Source organism: Erythranthe guttata, chromosome 8 (genome assembly GCF_056151865.1).
Source record: "Erythranthe guttata isolate IM_541 chromosome 8, IM_541, whole genome shotgun sequence".
Taxonomy (NCBI): Eukaryota; Viridiplantae; Streptophyta; class Magnoliopsida; order Lamiales; family Phrymaceae; genus Erythranthe; species Erythranthe guttata.
This window is the reverse complement of record NC_142540.1, coordinates 20,218,360-20,235,804: the sequence shown is the minus strand read 5'-3', so window position 1 is coordinate 20,235,804 and position 17,445 is coordinate 20,218,360. Positions and strand designations below refer to the sequence as shown.

At 37.4% G+C, this 17,445-nt stretch overlaps 4 protein-coding genes across 5 annotated transcripts; all 4 read left to right on the top strand.

The window, feature by feature from the left end:
- Positions 1 to 215: 215 nt before the first annotated feature.
- Positions 216 to 4,942, top strand: DJ1B (Class I glutamine amidotransferase-like superfamily protein). The gene is made up of 8 exons (XM_012995248.2): positions 216 to 428; positions 539 to 739; positions 1,313 to 1,462; positions 1,585 to 1,767; positions 3,181 to 3,261; positions 3,614 to 3,814; positions 3,910 to 4,050; positions 4,512 to 4,942. Exons 1-8 carry the CDS (start codon positions 282 to 284, stop codon positions 4,713 to 4,715), a joined length of 1,308 nt encoding a protein of 435 aa, XP_012850702.2. The 5' UTR covers positions 216 to 281; the 3' UTR covers positions 4,716 to 4,942.
- Positions 4,943 to 7,355: 2,413 nt separating this feature from the next.
- LOC148768770 (uncharacterized) lies at positions 7,356 to 7,873 on the top strand. The gene is made up of 2 exons (XM_088821340.1): positions 7,356 to 7,787; positions 7,838 to 7,873. The coding sequence occupies exons 1-2, from the start codon at positions 7,356 to 7,358 to the stop codon at positions 7,871 to 7,873; spliced, it is 468 nt and encodes a 155-aa protein (XP_088677466.1).
- Positions 7,874 to 9,895: 2,022 nt separating this feature from the next.
- Positions 9,896 to 14,197, top strand: LOC105970320 (cold-responsive protein kinase 1-like). 2 transcript variants are annotated; one of them, XM_088822318.1, is made up of 7 exons: positions 9,896 to 10,006; positions 11,056 to 11,192; positions 11,310 to 11,425; positions 11,518 to 11,728; positions 11,822 to 12,056; positions 12,614 to 12,764; positions 13,493 to 14,197. In XM_088822318.1, the coding sequence occupies exons 2-7, from the start codon at positions 11,120 to 11,122 to the stop codon at positions 13,832 to 13,834; spliced, it is 1,128 nt and encodes a 375-aa protein (XP_088678444.1). In that variant the 5' UTR covers positions 9,896 to 10,006; positions 11,056 to 11,119; the 3' UTR covers positions 13,835 to 14,197. The 2 variants fall into 2 exon arrangements, with proteins under 2 accessions (XP_088678444.1, XP_088678445.1); XM_088822319.1 differs by lacking the exon at positions 9,896 to 10,006 and adding an exon at positions 10,078 to 10,095.
- Positions 14,198 to 15,302: 1,105 nt separating this feature from the next.
- Positions 15,303 to 16,864, top strand: LOC105970312 (uncharacterized). Its single transcript, XM_012995120.2, has 2 exons — positions 15,303 to 15,536; positions 15,888 to 16,864. Exon 2 carries the CDS (start codon positions 15,888 to 15,890, stop codon positions 16,662 to 16,664), a length of 777 nt encoding a protein of 258 aa, XP_012850574.2. The 5' UTR covers positions 15,303 to 15,536; the 3' UTR covers positions 16,665 to 16,864.
- The last annotated feature ends 581 nt before the right edge of the window (positions 16,865 to 17,445 follow it).

Here is a 17,445-nt window from a genome sequence, read left to right as displayed (position 1 = left end):
TTTTTATGATCTTGATTCGATAAAAATCTATTAAATCATTAATTCAATAATTTAATGCTCGTTAAATTAATAGAATTATGTTAGTCATGTTAATTTACAGAGATTTTTTTTTTATAAGAATTTTATAGAGGTTTAATTGTATGTAAAAATAGAATTTGCAGTTATTATTTATTTATAGTTTATTTTTATCTTTTGTAAGATGTGCAATTGACAATACACTTTAGTTTATATTCGATATAGATGATTATCTACACAAACTCCAACTGTGCGAAAATTTTGACATGGCGGCACTACATTTACGCCCCATCGCCCCCTATTTATCTTCTCTTCCAAAACGACCCCTCAACTTCTCATATTCACACTCGATCTCCATTTCTCGCAGAAACAGTCGCTTCTCAGCTTCAATCATGGCTTCCGCTGCTAAAAAGGTACCCTAACTCTCCGCCATTGCTCGAAATCGATAAACGCTTCGCTGAAATTCCGATTAAGCTTATTAATTGTTCTCTCTGGAAAATTTTGTCGTGTTGCGAACGTGTAGGTTTTGGTGCCGGTGGCGAATGGCACGGAGCCACTGGAGGCGGTGATAACCATAGATGTGCTTCGGAGAGCCGGCGCCGACGTGACGGTGGCGTCGGTTGAGAAGGAGCTCACCGTCGACGCCTGTCACGGCGTCAAAATCGTTGCCGATGCTCTTATCTCCGACTGCGCCGATGTTGCTTTTGATCTTATCTCTCTTCCTGTAAGATATTCTACCTCTCTCTCTCTATTTTTTATATTAGCTTGGGTGAAGATTTTTTTTGATTTTCAGGTGCTATGTTTGTATTTTATTGGATTTTTTTTATTCTGATGGATTGATTTCCTCTAGTATGATCTGACATTGTTAAATTAGTACACAAGTCTAATTCATTTCCGTATTTGACGTAATTCCTAGATGTAACAGAGCTAAATGGCATCTTTTTTCAGTGTTATATGTATCTTATTTTCATGATCATGAATGAACACTGGGTTTAGATGATGTTATTGTTTTCTCATTTAAGTGATGATAGCCCACCTGGAAGTGATGATAGTCCACCTGGTATAGTAAATTAAACAATGATCAGTACTCGAAAAATGTATTATGGAATTCCTTTTATTCTCGATGACGAAGAAGAATTAAGATATACCTTTTTTTTGGTTAAAAACGGCCAAATTTAATTAACCATGTCCCAACGTTATGAGATCAGATATACCTTTCTTATTTATTTGTGGATTGTGCATTGTTATGCACTTCAAACTGAACTCGATTGTTTATTGATATTGTATATGTGGTAAGGGAGGAATGCCAGGAGCAACAACTCTTAAGGATTGCAAAACATTGGAAAACATGGTGAAAAAGCAGGCTGCGGATAACAAGCCATATGCTGCCATATGTGCAGCTCCTGCTGTTGCACTTGGGTCATGGGGCCTGCTAAAGGGTTTGAAAGTAAGAAAAATGTATTAGCTCTAGTTATTTATGTGCAAATTGTAATTTATAGTTTATCAGCAATTACTTTTGGATTAACGATGGAGTACTGTGGAATGACACTGTTTTGATCTTTTTGACAGGCAACTTGCTACCCATCATTTATGGAGCAGTTATCTTCATCTGCATCTGCTGTTGAATCCAGGGTTCAGCAGGATGGCAAAGTAGTGACTAGTCGAGGACCAGGAACAACAATGGAGTATGCTGTTGCTTTAGTCGAGCTTCTGTATGGAAAAGAAAAGGCTGATGAAGTTTCTGGACCCCTGGTATATCTATTGTCCCTTATATCTTGTGCTATGTCATGTGTAACGACATATAAGACAGATGACCCCTTTGATTAGACTTTCACTAGTGAAGTTGGTAGGTTTTGACAGTATTATTTGTCGTAAAAAATATTATAGGCTTGTCGAATTGGCGTACGAACATCATTAATTTAATATAAAGTTTAAAACTTAATAAACATGGTAATGATGTAGGCTGGTTGAATAATTGATTGAATGGAATCAACGTCAACCCTTCCCAACTCTAGGCTACTAGGACCGAACAATTTAGGGTGCTATTCTTACTTAGAGTTAGGAGCTAGTTAAAGTGCACATAAATCGAAATTGACTGTTGACTAATTGCAAACCAAAGGCTTTCATTCACGAAACATGAAATAAAATACTATTCTTTCACTTTTAAGGGGATTGGACTGCAAGATGGGATGCACAACTATTAACTATGCCGTGGCTGAGTTGGAGTAAAGGTCTCTTAAATTTTGAATATTTTCTGTACGGAACTTCTGGAAATTGCAATTAGTTACCTAGGGGGTGGTAAAATGTAGTTTGAGCGCTTGTAAAAAGCCAGAGGGTAAATTGGACAAGTTGAGACCAGTTGATATAAATTGATTATGTAGGATCTGGGAAATGCTGTGACCATGTGGAGATAAGAGTAGTTACTGGAAAGAGAGGTCTTTTAATGTGCTCATGACAACACCAAATTGTTTCATGAAGAACAGTGTTGCAAAGTACTTTGGTAGCTTTACTTGGTTAAACTATATGACTTCTGTAACATTGCGATCAGAGGGAGAGAAAGTGAAACACCTTGACTATATATTTTTGCCTTAAAATGTTCGAGTCCAAAATTTTGTATCGATAGTGATACTTCAGTTTGTGCTGCTACTTGGTTTTTGTTGATGTTTTGGATACAAAAAACGCCAAGTGGACATTAAGACTGCACCAATACACTACTGTGACGATTCAAAAATTCGTTAGTTATGTCATTAATATTCCTCTCGGCGTTTTGCAAGTTCAAAATGTTCCTTTTCAACTATTTGTAGCGGTTTGTTAAATTGCTGCTTTTTTTGAGTTACTTAATCCAAGAATGAGTTGTTGCAAAATTATCCATCTGGAATTGAATGAGTCTTTACCTACTGAGCTTATTTGCCACCTCTTTTTCCCCGAGTGTGTGAAGAACTGGGATCCGGACTTGTCTGTTCTGGTTGCCTGAGTACTGTAAAGTCTGTAAGTTCAAGTCCAGGAGTTGTAATTTATATGTTGATTGCAGAATTCTATAAGTATTCGAGTACCATGTGACCGGTAGTTTATTACCTATTTCTGCTTTACAACTATTACCCACTTTTTCCAAATTCATCAATTTTTGTTTTTCGACAATTTCTTACATCTAATCTTCTTATCCAGGTGATGCCATTGAATCACGGTGAGGAGTACACTTTCACAGAGCTGAATCCAGTCAAGTGGACGTCTGGTAGTTCTCCTCAGGTAAATGAGACTGTAATTTTATATTGTCTAATCATGGAAACATGTGTTGTTTTCTTGGTTTTGATGTTTCTTTTCTTGAATATTTACCGACTCATTACTCAAATCACAATAGACATGTGCCAACAAGAGCACCTTTTGTATTCGAAGTCCAGCTTACACATGTTCAATTCAATTCGTTGTAAGCTCTCATGTCATGTTGTTAGACATGACCCCATGGTTTTCTTTGGTAGTGACTAAATGACATTATAGGCATTCCTGCTCTCGTCTAAATTATTTGGTTGAGATGCATGAACTAAATCTGTCAGGTGAACTATTTCCTACCATAATTTTTCCAGCTCTCCCTTCTCACCAGATTCTTGTACCCATTGCTAATGGAACCGAAGAGATGGAAGCTGTTATCATCATTGATGTACTCCGACGTGCAAAAGCGCAAGTGGTAGTGGCATCTGTTGAAGATAAACTCGAAATTTTGGCGTCTAGGCAAGTTAAGCTAGTTGCCGATGTTCTCCTAGATGAAGCCATCACTAGTCCGTACGACCTTATTGTTTTACCGGTAAGATGGGCACTCACGGAAAGTTCTCTCTCTTCTTTTTATTTTAATTATGTCGTAGCTGAGGGATAAGCTGTTGTTATGTCATATATGAGCAGGGTGGACTAGGTGGTGCTCAAGCCTTTGCAAACTCGGAGAAGCTGGTAAATTTGCTGAAGCAGCAGAGAGAATCAAATAAACTTTACGGAGCGATATGTGCATCCCCAGCTTTAGTCCTTGAGCCCAACGGCTTGCTTAAGGTATTATATTACGTGTTTTTGCTTTAAAACTTCAATTTCAAGAAAATTGCAAAGCAAACACAGGGTTTTTGAATTGACCATAACAGATAGCAATATGTTGCAGTCAGTTGCACCACGAATTGCATGTCAAGATCTATTGAACATTTTTTACACTATCTTGACTCGGGTGACATTTTTCATTCGGAACATCTTTTTCTTCGCAACTTCGTTTTTATATATATTTCCCTCCAGGCATTTCTAAAATAGGTTCCTGTCGGGCCTTGTTTGGGAATGTTGACGAGATTCATAAGATTGATTAAATTGGTTAGAATACATTGTCCATAATAATGTATTACGTGATTGAGATTTATGATTATATAATTCGTTATCTTAAACCCCAAACATTTGACGAATCTTTGATTACATTGTTCATCAATAATTCCCCAAACGAGGCTTTTATTGACATAATCTTGATCTGACAGGGCAAGAAAGCTACTGCTTTTCCTGCAATGTGCAATAAACTGTCGGACCAAAGCGAAGCAGAGAATCGGGTGGTTGTGGATGGGAATCTCATCACGAGCAGAGGGCCAGGGACTACAATGGAGTTTTCTTTGGTAATTATCGAAAAGTTTTTAGGACGAGAAAAAGCCCTCGAGCTTGCCAAGACCATGCTTTTCGTGCATTAATAGAGGTAATATAATATATGTAATAATAAAATGGTGGTTTTGTTATGGTTGTACTTTATTACATCTTACCAGAGGCTGCTGTGTTTTATATTGCTAAAATAATTTTGTTAAGAGCAATTTTTATGATGCATCATAAAATTGTGGATGGATTATAATTCATAGGGTAAATTAAAACCACCTCTCAGTTATAAGGTGTAATTATATATAAATCCCTTCTTTTTTAGAAATTACATCCAACTCCCCTGCAATTTGTAATTTCTTACATCCACCCTATACAAAAGGGTGTTAGTGTAAGAAATCTACAAATTTCAGGGTTGATGTAATTATGAAATGTTATATCTTTTTTCTAGGGTAAATTACACATACACCCATGAAGTATGTTAAAATAACTTTAAGGTCCTTGTCGTATCGGTAATTACAATTACCACCTGAAACATTGTCAGAAATTCTAACGGGATGATGCATTGGATACATTATTCCGGTAGAGTTCTAATTGACTATTAGCTTCAGTAAGTCGTGGAGACAACATAAAGCTAGAGGGTGGGATCCCCAATATTTCTTAAATCGCCCTCTATGTTGTTTCCGCGACTTCCTGAAACTCACAGTCCGTTAAAATTCTATCGGAATAACATATCCAATGAATTATCCCGTTAGAGTTTCTAACAATGTTTCAGGGGGTAATTGTAATTGTTGATATGACAGGGACATTATTAACATACCTTAGGGGTGTGGGTGCAATTTTTTTATTAATTTGGACGGACTTGATGGTTCTGTAGATGCTACATTCGGAATACATCAAATGATTCTGCATCATTTATCTATGCATAATATACCGGGATCACCCGATTGACATTATTATGTACTTTTTTTTACACCAATTGGGTCGAGAGGTGGAATAATAATTCACCAAAAATATCAAATATTCAATGCGTGACTTATTGTTCATGAATTCCCATCTTACTCTTATTAAGCCACTTCATGAGCAGTTTCTAGCTGGATTTATATATCATTTACATCAAGAATAATCTATAAATAAATAATAGGGCCAAGCAATTAAATCATGGACCAAGTCTTTGTGAACTGTATTCATATTCTACGCGTAGGGTAGTTGTTACTAACACAGTGCAAATAAATGAATTTCATCAAGAGTATCTATTATTTACAAAAAAGAAAAAAAGAAAAGAGAGAGAAAAAAGCATCTATTTTATTAATATATATATAAAACAACTTAAGCTTGAGTCTTTTATGGTATTCGAGCTTGAACTTATTAAACGATGGGGTAAATTACAATCACTTCCTAAGGTAAAGTCAAATTATAAAAAAATCTCTCCTGTTTGAGTAATTACAATCATTTCCTCACTTATGAATCTTCGTACACATCCACCTTTGTGGTGTCAAATTTAGTGGAATCTTCTAAATTATACAGAATGTACTCAAGTTTGTACTCGTTTTGTGCAAAAATGCAGTTTGTGATGCACCACAATCTGATATATACAAACCAAAAAACACATCTTATGGTCATCTTGCTTCAAAATGTAGAGCTCGAATGGGATAACACGGGTACAAACTTGGGAATATTCCATATAATCTAGAAGATTGCACTAAATTTTACACTGCATGGGTGGACGTGTAAGAATATTCATAGTTGAGAAGGGTGATTGTAATTTCCCAAACATGAGGAGTTTTTCCGTAATTTGACTTTACCACGAGCTCTAGATTCTATTTCGGCGGCATTGCTGTACAGGTTGAATTTTTTTGTTTAGTAAATACTATAGGAAGTTAGTTTGAGCTAATGTTCACAACACGTGGATTTTATTTAATTATAAATTAAATTAAATAATACCTAAAAAGGCTTAGACAGTAATTAAATTTACGCGGAAAAAAAAAAAAAGGGAATTGCTTTTCGCGGTTGTAAAATTGCTATTTGCTGTTATTATTAAAATATTCTATTTCTCTAGAAAAAGAAGCTTTTGAAGAGAATTTGCTTAAAAATCATTCTTGTTGGTGTGATATACGAACAAAAATGAGCTCATCGGATGAAGATCGTGATAGCGGATGTAACGAGGTAAAAATCCCGTCTTCTCGATCGAAAAAACTCGAAAAATAGTCCAAACGCCCAACTTGGGCTGGGCGTCCAAATAAGCTGTACACGCCCAAGTTGGGCGTGCAGTTGGCAGCTCCACGCCCAATGCGGGCGCCCGACAGCCAACTGCACGCCCAACTTGGGCGTGTACAGCCTATTTGGGCGCCCGAGTTGGGCGTCCGGTTTAAATCATTTTTTTTTAAATAACCTTTTAATGTTTTTTTCAAGATAATACGTCTAGAGTTGAAGTTGATCATACTGATTATTTTACAACAACTGAATTGTTTGACTCGGGGGACGAGTTAGTGGCTTGGGCTAGGTCCGTTGCAAGAGCTCTTTTCGTGAGATTAATTAAAAAAAGTGCCCCCAAAATAAAGAAAGTGTGTCTGACTTGTGACCTGTTCGGAGGGCCTCGAGAAAGTAACGTAGAGGCGTCCTCGAAAAGGTCTGGTAGCAAAAAAATAAAATGTGGTTTTCAAATCGTCGGAGAGCGGCGGTTGGACGATAGATGGGGGCTCAGAATAGTATATGGGAAGCATAATCATATTCCGATATACATGTCTGGGCATGGGCTTAGTGCATTGAATGAAGCGGAGTCGAAGATTATCAATGATCTTTCACAAAGTCATGTGCCGCCCAAGAAGATTTTGGCTAACTTGAGACAAAATGGCTTGGGTCTCGATGCTTATTCGAAACAAATATACAATGAAAAGGCGAAATTGAGAAGATTAGCTAGGGGTGACCGTACAGTGATGCAACATTTGATTGGGTTGCTTGAGGAGCATAACTATTACAAGTGGTTCCGTACAGATGAAACGACACATGCAGTTATCGATTTGATGTGGGCTCACCCTCTATCTGTCGAATTGTTAATTAAGTTTCCGTACGTTATACTACTTGACAGTACTTACAAAACCAATCAGTACAAATTGCCTTTGTTAGAGATTGTTGGTGTTACTCCTGTCGGAAATTTTTTTACTGTTGGAGTGGTATTTATGCGCCATGAAAATGAAGAACATTATACATGGGTGTTGCAAAGGTTGAAGAGACTTTTCCCCCCACATACTCTACCTAGTGCACTCGTGACTGATCGCGAGTTAGGGCTCTTAAAGGCGATAGAGAATGTATTTCCGACTGTGCCTCATTTATTATGTCTTTGGCACATTAACATGAATGTGGGGCCCATGCCCAATTGTCGATACAAATAGGCCAATGTAGCCGAACCCCAGGAATAGTCGGAAATCATATCGATATGCTCTAAAAGTGGGAAAAAATCTGCTTTCACCTTCGATCCACTCTTATCGACAAACAATAGCTTTCCAAGCAAGTACGCAATATATGCTCGTACCCGAAACTCGGATGCAAATGAAGAATCGTAGCCATACATCCTATCCAAATCATCTAACCGGGATCCGCCGCCATACCACTTCGCCATATCTCGGGGCTCGACACCGAACGCTCTCGCACCTGCATAAATCGCATCTGCCTTATCAATCCAAACGTTAGGGCGCTTTCCACTAACTCGCAAATGCATGATATAGTGCATATCGTGGAGAGTAATTGTCATCTCTCCAAACGGCATATGAAAGTTGTTGGTGTCTGGCTGCCACCTCTCGATAAAAGCCTCTATCAACGGGTTATTGTGCTGAGGGAGCGAACAATAACGCAAGTGATACAACCCGGTACTCTCCAGTAGTGAAACACTATAATAGTCGTCGGGCCCCGGCCAAGTAGACTTCGCATGAGACCGCAACTTCAGCATATGTCGGCCCTATTGAAGATATATTGATATTTAAGAATAGAAAAATCAACTATAAACATTTTAAACAAAATTTATTAAAATTAATAAGTATTACCTTTCCCTCCCAGATGTCGTAGGCAATATGGGCTCCAAAACTCGGAATCAAATGAGGGTATTTTGGTCCACCGAGTGTCTCACTAATCAACTTCCACGGTCGAGTAGGAAGAGTTTTTTTCGGACCGGGCCGGGACCTCGGGTTTGGGCAGGAGTAGAACCACCGGAATTACCAGCCACTGTATAAGCCGGAGGCGGAGGCGGAGTCAAACCGTCCTCGTCATCATCATCGGATGGTAAATCAGGCACCGGGAACTGATACTTCTGCTGCTGAAAACGTAGTCCTGGATCGTACTCGTCCTCGTGGTGATCCATATATGTATCCATCTCCTGCTCGGGCTCTGCCTCTGTCTCCTCCTCATCCTCCTCAATTGCCATATGTGGTTGTACAAAAGCACCAGTCCGTTCCCCACGACGTTTAGAACTGGTCACATTACGGTTGTGCGTTCTGCCCTCCCGTTCCCCAGTACTCTTCTCCACCGGATTTGTAGGAGGACGAATCAGGGGACCCTTTCCTTTTCCCATTCCCAATTTTTTCATCCAGTTAGACATCCTACAAATATAAAACATATTATAAATTAATTATATTAATATAATTGAATTAACAAAAAAAAAAAAAAATTAATTCGAACGCCCGGTTTGGGCGTGAACCGGGCGAGTGAACGCCTGGACCGGGCGTTCACTCGCCCGGTTCACGCCCAAACCGGGCGTTTGCTGCTCCATCCAACGCCCAAGTTGGGCGGCCAAGGAGTGTTCAAACGCCCGAATCGGGCGTTCGAACACCCTTTGGCCGCCCAACTTGGGCGTGCAGTTTGTAATTTTCGAAAATAAAAAAGCCCCTACAATTCGATTTGTAGGGGCTTTAAACATGAAATTGGTTGCGTAAACGACATGGGCAATGCATATTTTACGGAAATTAGTCGAAATTACCTCAAAAAATCGAAGCCTAATGGTTCTTTTTGCTTGAATTCGAGATTTCGATTTTTTTTTTTTTTTTTTTTTTTGCTATTTGCGGTTTTTGGGTTTTTGTAGGTTTAGAGAAAGAGAGTTTTTTTTATGAACCGCGAATAGCAAAAACGAATAGCATTTTCTAAAAACAAAAAGCAAAAAACAAAAAGCCGTTGACTATTTCAACCCGCTTCCCATAACTTCCCGTACACACATAAAAAAAAAAAAAAAAAAAAAACACAGACTTTCCACGCTTCTTTCCGATTTTCTATATGTATATATATTTTCAAAATTAATTATTCTTCCAAATCACAAAAAAAAAAAAACAAAAAAAAAGGATGAATAGAATTTTCTGCTGCACTTCCCTCCTTTAATTCTAGTCCTTACAGTCAACACCCCAAGAAGGTGAGTTTTTTTTCTTCTTCTTCTTCTCTAATGGCGGATTAAATATATATTTGGTGAAATTCTTTTGTTCTTTGAGTTTCCGATTTTGGGTAGCATCTGTTCGCTGAGTTGAATAATTGTTAAGTTTTGATTCTTTTGAGTAATGGGTGTTCTTCAAATACTGATCTTGATTTCTTCAGATTACTTGGGTTGTTGTTTATGTTTATGATGATTGCGAGTGTTAGGGCACCTCCAATTTCTGCAAATTATCTCTATTTTGAAGCATTGTTTCTGTAATTATTATTTTTTAGGATAAATTACGGCGACCCCCCCTGAACTTAGGCTAAATTACGAATACATCCCCACCTATCCGTGATTATCAAAAACCCTCCGAAGTTTGTTTCCTTCTTACACCTGACCTCCTTACGGTGTGATTTTCGGAATCTTTTTCATTCCGATGAATATTTTGCGAAAATTTCTAATTCTACGCGACGTTTCTAGATGCTACCTTTTTTAAGACAAAAGTTAACCTCATAGGGTAATGGTAATACTAAAAATGTAGTGTAAAGAAATGTCACGTTTGCGGGGGTATAATCGGCATTTTTCGGGAATAATCCCTCGTCTCAAAAATGTTCCGTGAAAAATCACACAATTAGGCGGTCGATGTAAGACGGAGACAAACATCGGGGGGATTTTGGTAATTACGGATAGGTGGGGGCGTTTCTTTGTAATTTAGCATAAGTGCAGGGTTGTTTTTGTGACTTACCCTATTTTTTAAGTAAATAATAATAAAAGAAACTTTGATTTTTTGTTGTTTCTCTTATACATTTTGTTCTCTTACTATTCAATATGTCTCGTCGTATTTTACCATTTTAGGTACGTCTATTGTAGTTTTAAAGTGCCTATAATTCTTCCGCGATTTTGCCGTGTGATCTATAATGTGGAATTCAGTTGCACCGAGCCGAAGCTTTATAAACGATCTTTTGTTCTTTGATTGCTTTATCTATGATCATAAAAAAAGAAATTGTGAAATATATTAACGCGTATTTCGCAATGTCTTTTATTTACAGGGGCAGGAACATATTTATATATATGTAAAATTGGAGTTTTGATAGACGTGTAGAGATTGGTGTGATGAATTGTTTCACTGTTTGTTTTCGGCACGAAACTTCTTCCGCAACTAACCCCACAGTAGATATAAACGAAGGTGTATATATATATATATATATATATATATATATATATATATATATATATATATATATATATATTGCCGAAATTTTACACTAGACTAAATGTTTGTGATTCGAAACCTATAATGCAGAAATTTCGGGTATTCCAAATACGAAATTGTACAGTTACAAAGAATTACAAAACGCAACCGAAAACTTTAATCCCTCAAATAAGATTGGCGAAGGAGGCTTTGGTTCTGTTTACAAGGTAATTTTGTTGCTCCGTCTTCACTCTTCGATTCTTGCTCGATTTTTGTAGCCGAATTTAAAATTAACTCGAAAAAGAAAAACAAAATGTAGGGAAGGCTAAACGATGGCCAATTAGCAGCGATTAAGGTTCTCTCTGCTGAGTCAGAGCAAGGCGTACGGGAATTTTTAAACGAGATAGTTGCTATATCGGGAATGGAACACGAAAACCTCGTCAAATTGTACGGTTGTTGCACAGAAAGAGACAATCGGATATTGGTTTACGGCTATCTTGAGAATAATAGCCTTGCTCAAACTCTTCTAAGTAAGATTATACGGGACTAGTATGGTTTTCGATACCCGTTTATTTTCTTGAATTTATTATTTTTATTTTATTAGTATTTTTTTTCGAGTGTAGGGCGAAGTAGTAATGTTCGGTTTAGCTGGAAAATGCGGACGAAAATCTGCATAGGGGTGGCTCAAGGGCTTGCTTTCCTCCACGACGAAGTGCAGCCGCATATTGTTCATCGAGATATTAAAGCGAGCAATATTCTTCTCGATAAAGATTTCACGCCGAAAATCTCCGATTTCGGTCTCGCGAAGCTGTTTCCTGCCACTATGACTCATGTTAGCACACGTGTTGCCGGAACTTTGTGAGTTGTTTTTTCGTTTCTTTTTTATTTTTCCTTGGCTTTTTATAGTGAACTGATATTTTAAAGATGAATATTTGTAATAAACATGAAATCGCCGTTTACGTGCAACTGTTATTTGAGTTAATTAGTGCTGCATTTGGATACGGCTTATAAATTAGGGTAAATTACACATACACCCCTGAGGTACGTTAAAATGTTAGGAGAGCCGCCATTTTACCGCCTAGTTTTATGTTGTCTCCAGCACTGTCTGAAACTAATAGTCCGTAACAACCCTAAAGAAATAACTTATCCAATGGATTATTCCATTAGGATTCATAACAATGTTTCAAGGGGGTGATTGTAATTACCGATACTACAGGGACCTTAGAATTATTTTAGCTTACCTCAAGGGTGTATGTGTAATTTACCCTATAAATTATGATAGTTTTGACTTACGGTATTTTTCGACGAGTTTGGCTCTCCTCGATTTTCCCACGCGAATATATATATATATATATATATATATATATATATATATATATATAATAACTAATATTAGTCTATTATTTCTTTTGCAGTGGTTATTTGGCTCCCGAATATGCGATTAGGGGAAAGTTAACACGAAAAGCTGATATATATAGTTTCGGTGTTCTCCTCCTTGAAATTGTAAGTGGAAGATGCAACACAAACAAGAAATTACTACCTGCAGAACAAAATCTTCTTGAAAAGGTAACACAGTTCTTGATTTGTAGTTTTCTTATGGTTAGAGTCGTAAGTTTCGTTTACATAAACTGTTTTAAAAAATGAAAAGAAAACTGTACTCACGTCGATCAGATAATCCGAAGTTATCAGGAGTTGGATCATCAATATAACTACAGTTAAACCTCTATAAATTAATACAGTTCGGGACTAACAAAATTCTACTCCCCCCGTTCCTAAATAATAGTCGTTTTTCACATTTGCACAAATATTAAGAAACTTAATAAATATGTGTTGATTTTAGGAAATTAAATATTGTTAAACCAAAATACCCTTATTTTATTTATTAATTAATGCAGAGGGGGTGTTGAAAAGTTAATAAGAGAATGATTGAAAAATATGTAATTAATGTAGTGTTGGAATTCTAAAGTGACAGATAATATGGAACAACAAAAATTCTTAAAAGTGACAGATATTGTGGAACGGAGGGAGTATTGATTTAGTGTAATATTAAACTATCGAAGTAATAATTTAGTGAGTTTTCACCGAGTGGGGACTGGGAGAAATTACTATTTAAGCGAGGTTATTAATTTATCGAGGTTCTTGTGTATCTGGGATTTTTTACACTTGTAGTGACTGGAGAAAATGATTAATAATAGTTAATAAAAATGCGTATTCATCATAATTCAATATTTCAATTTAAGAAATCCTCCTTTCATATTGAGAAAGATCATTATTACTCAATCATCTTTTTCCAGGCATGGATAATGTACGAGAAAGATAAGCTGGTTCAGTTGGTGGATACGTCACTTGAAGAAGGGGACTCGTGTACCGAAGAGGCGTGCAAATATATAAAGATTGGACTTTTATGCACGCAAGATATGCCGAAAAATCGACCCACGATGTCTATTATCGTAAATATGCTCAAAGGCGAGATAAATGTGGACGAAGTGAAGATTTCAAAGCCGGGATTGCTTAAGGAGCTAATGAATATGAAGGGCTCGAGTGATGCACAGTCGTCCGTGTGGGGTACACAAGATAAGTCTTCATCCTCAATTGGAACTATGACTTTCACTTCGATATATGATCGAAGTAATTGAATCTCGAATCTTCTGACATTTGGAAAAAAAAGAAACAATTTTTTTTTTTGTGTGTGTGTGTGACTGGTCCTGAATTGTGAATTGACTCCATTGGTTAAGATTAGTAGAAGATTGTTGTTGTTTTATTATTTTGTTTTGTGTAACTCGTCGAAGTCGAGGGAAAATATAGTTAATTTCAGTTGAATATTTGAAATCATACGGAAACTAGTAAATATTCAAAGGTTTTTAATGTAAGGATGCTGTAGGTATAATGTGTAGTAACTGTTTCAGTTATTCCGGTTAGCGTTTTTTTTTGGACGAAACTCCGGTTATAGTATAATATTTTGGTTAGTTGTTATTATGAATATTTTTTGTTTATTTGTTCATTTACCGTCCCTCATTTATCGTGCTCGCTACGTGCAATTTACTTCATTCGTGCCATTTTATTTGTTCAAATATATTGGTTGTTGTTTTCGGGGTGAAATCAATATCTATTTATTTATTTATACCGATTTTACCCTTACCATTGTGAAGAGAGGATAATAGTCGTGCATTTGTCGCGCGTTTTTTAATTTAGTTCGTTTTCGTTTGTTAATAGACATGCACACTATAAAGACAAGAAACAACATTAAATAGGAGGTGGTAAGTTGGTGCAAGAAACAACATTAAATACAAACCTTTTTTTGTAAGGCTCCGGCTCTATTCGAGTTACATGAAGACGAATTAGAGATGAACTCAGATGCACTCCCAATTCAATCGGACGAAATTCGAATACTTTATGTAAAAATTCCCAACCGTTCGAGATTTGTCATATAATGCACACGCCCTCTTTGAAAGGCTGTGATTTTATTCTATATTTGAGTTTATAAGAATATGAATTAGAGGAAGTTGTCCAACTTCACTCGGTGAAACTCGGGAAATTAGATGCTAGATCTTGTTATTTACATTGGGTGGATTTGAACTGCAGATCTACACATAATCACACAATCCACATGTGTATATGTGCTTAGTGGATAGGTGCTTAGTGGATAGGTATTTAATCAAATATACGGTTCTGATTCAAACAATGATAATAACTAGGTGTAGCATCTAACTCCCCGTGAAACTCAAATGCTAGGTGACTCTTTTATTTTTCCAATTCGAATGCGTTATCTGATTATCAAAAAGAGAACGATAAATTACAGCCACCTCCCTGAAGTAAGATCAAATTAAGAAAAACATCTTTCATATTTGGGTAACGGCAATCACTCCCTCAACTATGTATTGTTTGACACGTCCACCCTTACAGTGTCAAATTATCTATTGAAGGAGGATTTTTTTTAAGACAATACATGGTTGATGAATGGCTGTATTTACCAAACATGAGAGATTTTTTCGTAATTTGATCTTATATGAGGGAGGTAAACGTAATTTCCCAAAAAAGAAAGAAAAAAAAACATATTAGAGCAATATTCTAAATATATATTAAAGTCAATGAAAGACGAAGTTCAACAGAAATGGTAGGTAAAAAAGAAGGGAGAAAGGGTACTAAGTTGGGCCGAGCCGGGCCGATGACACCCAATTTCAAGCCCGAATTTACTGTCAAGGCCCATTTACATCTACCCTAGACCCCCAAATCAGCCCGACTCCGATTTCAAGCTCTCCCTCTGCTAGGGTTTTCAGTTCTCCGATCCATTTCTCTGCATTCCTCAATTCAATTCGATTTTTTGCTGCTTTCCGCAAGGTAACAACTCTCTCTCTCTCTCTCTCTCTCTCTCTCTCTCTCTCTCTCTCTCTCTCTCTCTCTCTAGTAGTGTTCGCTTTGTAGTATGTGAGTAATTCATAAAACTGTAGGCTTTCAACTGTAGAGAAGTTGTTGTTGAATTGAATTTGTTCTCTTCAAATTGCGAATTTGTATTTGTTTCTGTAGTTTTGTATTTGTCGCATTTTATACTGATTTGGGGGAAATGAATTTTTGCTTTTGCTGCTGAGAATTTTTATTTTTATGAAGCTGATGAAGTTCAATAAATCAGATATTAAATCTCATTTAATTAAAACATTAATTTTTTTTGTTGTTTAAATTTTGAATTTTTAGATGGAAGATCCGAATAACGAAACGGATTTGGAAATAAACTACAATTCGGAAGCGAGCATGGGGGACAAACGAAAACGAGACACGAAGCTAAGATCGAAAGTATGGCAGCACTTCACGAAGATCACGAGGGAAGACGGCCGGTGCGAAAAGTGCCAGTGCAACCACTGCCAGAAGCTCTTCACCTGCTCCAGCCGGAGCGGCACCACCCACCTCCTCCGCCACATCACCGACGGAATCTGCCCCGTTTTCAAGAAAGACAGCAAAACGCTAGCCCTCTCGAATTACGTCAGAGGAGGCGGGCCCTACGTCGTCGGTCAATCGTCGGGGGGCCCCCACTGCGCGGACGTCGATGTCGAATTCGACCGAATCGAAGATGAGTACCAAACACCGCTAATGCACGCTGTCGGGAGGCTTCCGGAAGCTTCCGCGTCGAGATCACCGCACTCGAAAGGTGAGGCGTGGATGAACGAGTTTCGAGGGTGCGTGGCGAAGTTGGTTGAGCTGGCGAATGGGAAAATTCCGGTGGGGTCCATTCAATTGGCCGGGGTGGGGACGGGGGCGGTGGCCCCCGATTACTCGATATCGGCGGCTTTAAAGTGTTTGAACGAAATGGAGGATATTCCTCAGTCGAGCGAGATGTATTTGGATGCGTTTGAGATTTTGCAGGATATTGGAGAGAGGGAGTGCTTTATTTGTTTGCCGCCCGAACCGAGAAGAAGGTGGCTTCAACGGGTGATGCATCGACGGCATCCATTGCGGTATGGTTCTAACATCTAGAAAAAATCGAGTTTTGTAAGAAAAAAACCAAACTTGGAGAAAGAACATGTGTGTAATAGTAGTAGGTGTGAGAGATGCATATAGCTTTCTTTCTTTGTTACTCATTATAGCTTTAATTTGGAGAAGTGTTGATTTTATGCACTAAATATAATTAGAAATGTAAAATGAGTGAGCCCTTAAATTAAAAATTGAAGAATTAATTTCAGCCTACAAGTATAAATATGAGGGAGCTCAAATATATATATATATATATATTGAATTTATATGTTGTTTAACAAATTCACAAGTATTAGCAATCTAACTTAATATTAAAATTAGTCTAATAAAATATATTTGCACAATCTCATCATAATCTCCATTAAAATCCACAATAAGAAATACTTTCACATAAAGCCAAGAAATTACTTTTTATTTTGTTTAATTTCAATCTCTCAAATTCCTACGTATTTCATTTTGTACCTTATTTCTTTACGAACTCGAAATTTGTACGTTTACAATGTCAACTTCCATAAACATAAAGAAAACTACTTAGACGAAGACATGATATCCTTGGAAGAACCGATTTGCTTCATCTCCTTGGAAGAACCGATTTGCTTCATCAAGCTTTTCAAGCCACCCGCGCCACCGATCTGATTTAGTATTTCCGGGGGAAGTGCCTTGCACATTTGTTCCGCGTTCATATTTCCCGATCCTTTCTTCGAAATCTTCTTTGAAATATTAAGTCCCTTCCCCTTGCTCGCCTTGCTCCACATCTTCGCATTCGCTTGTACGCTTCCATCAT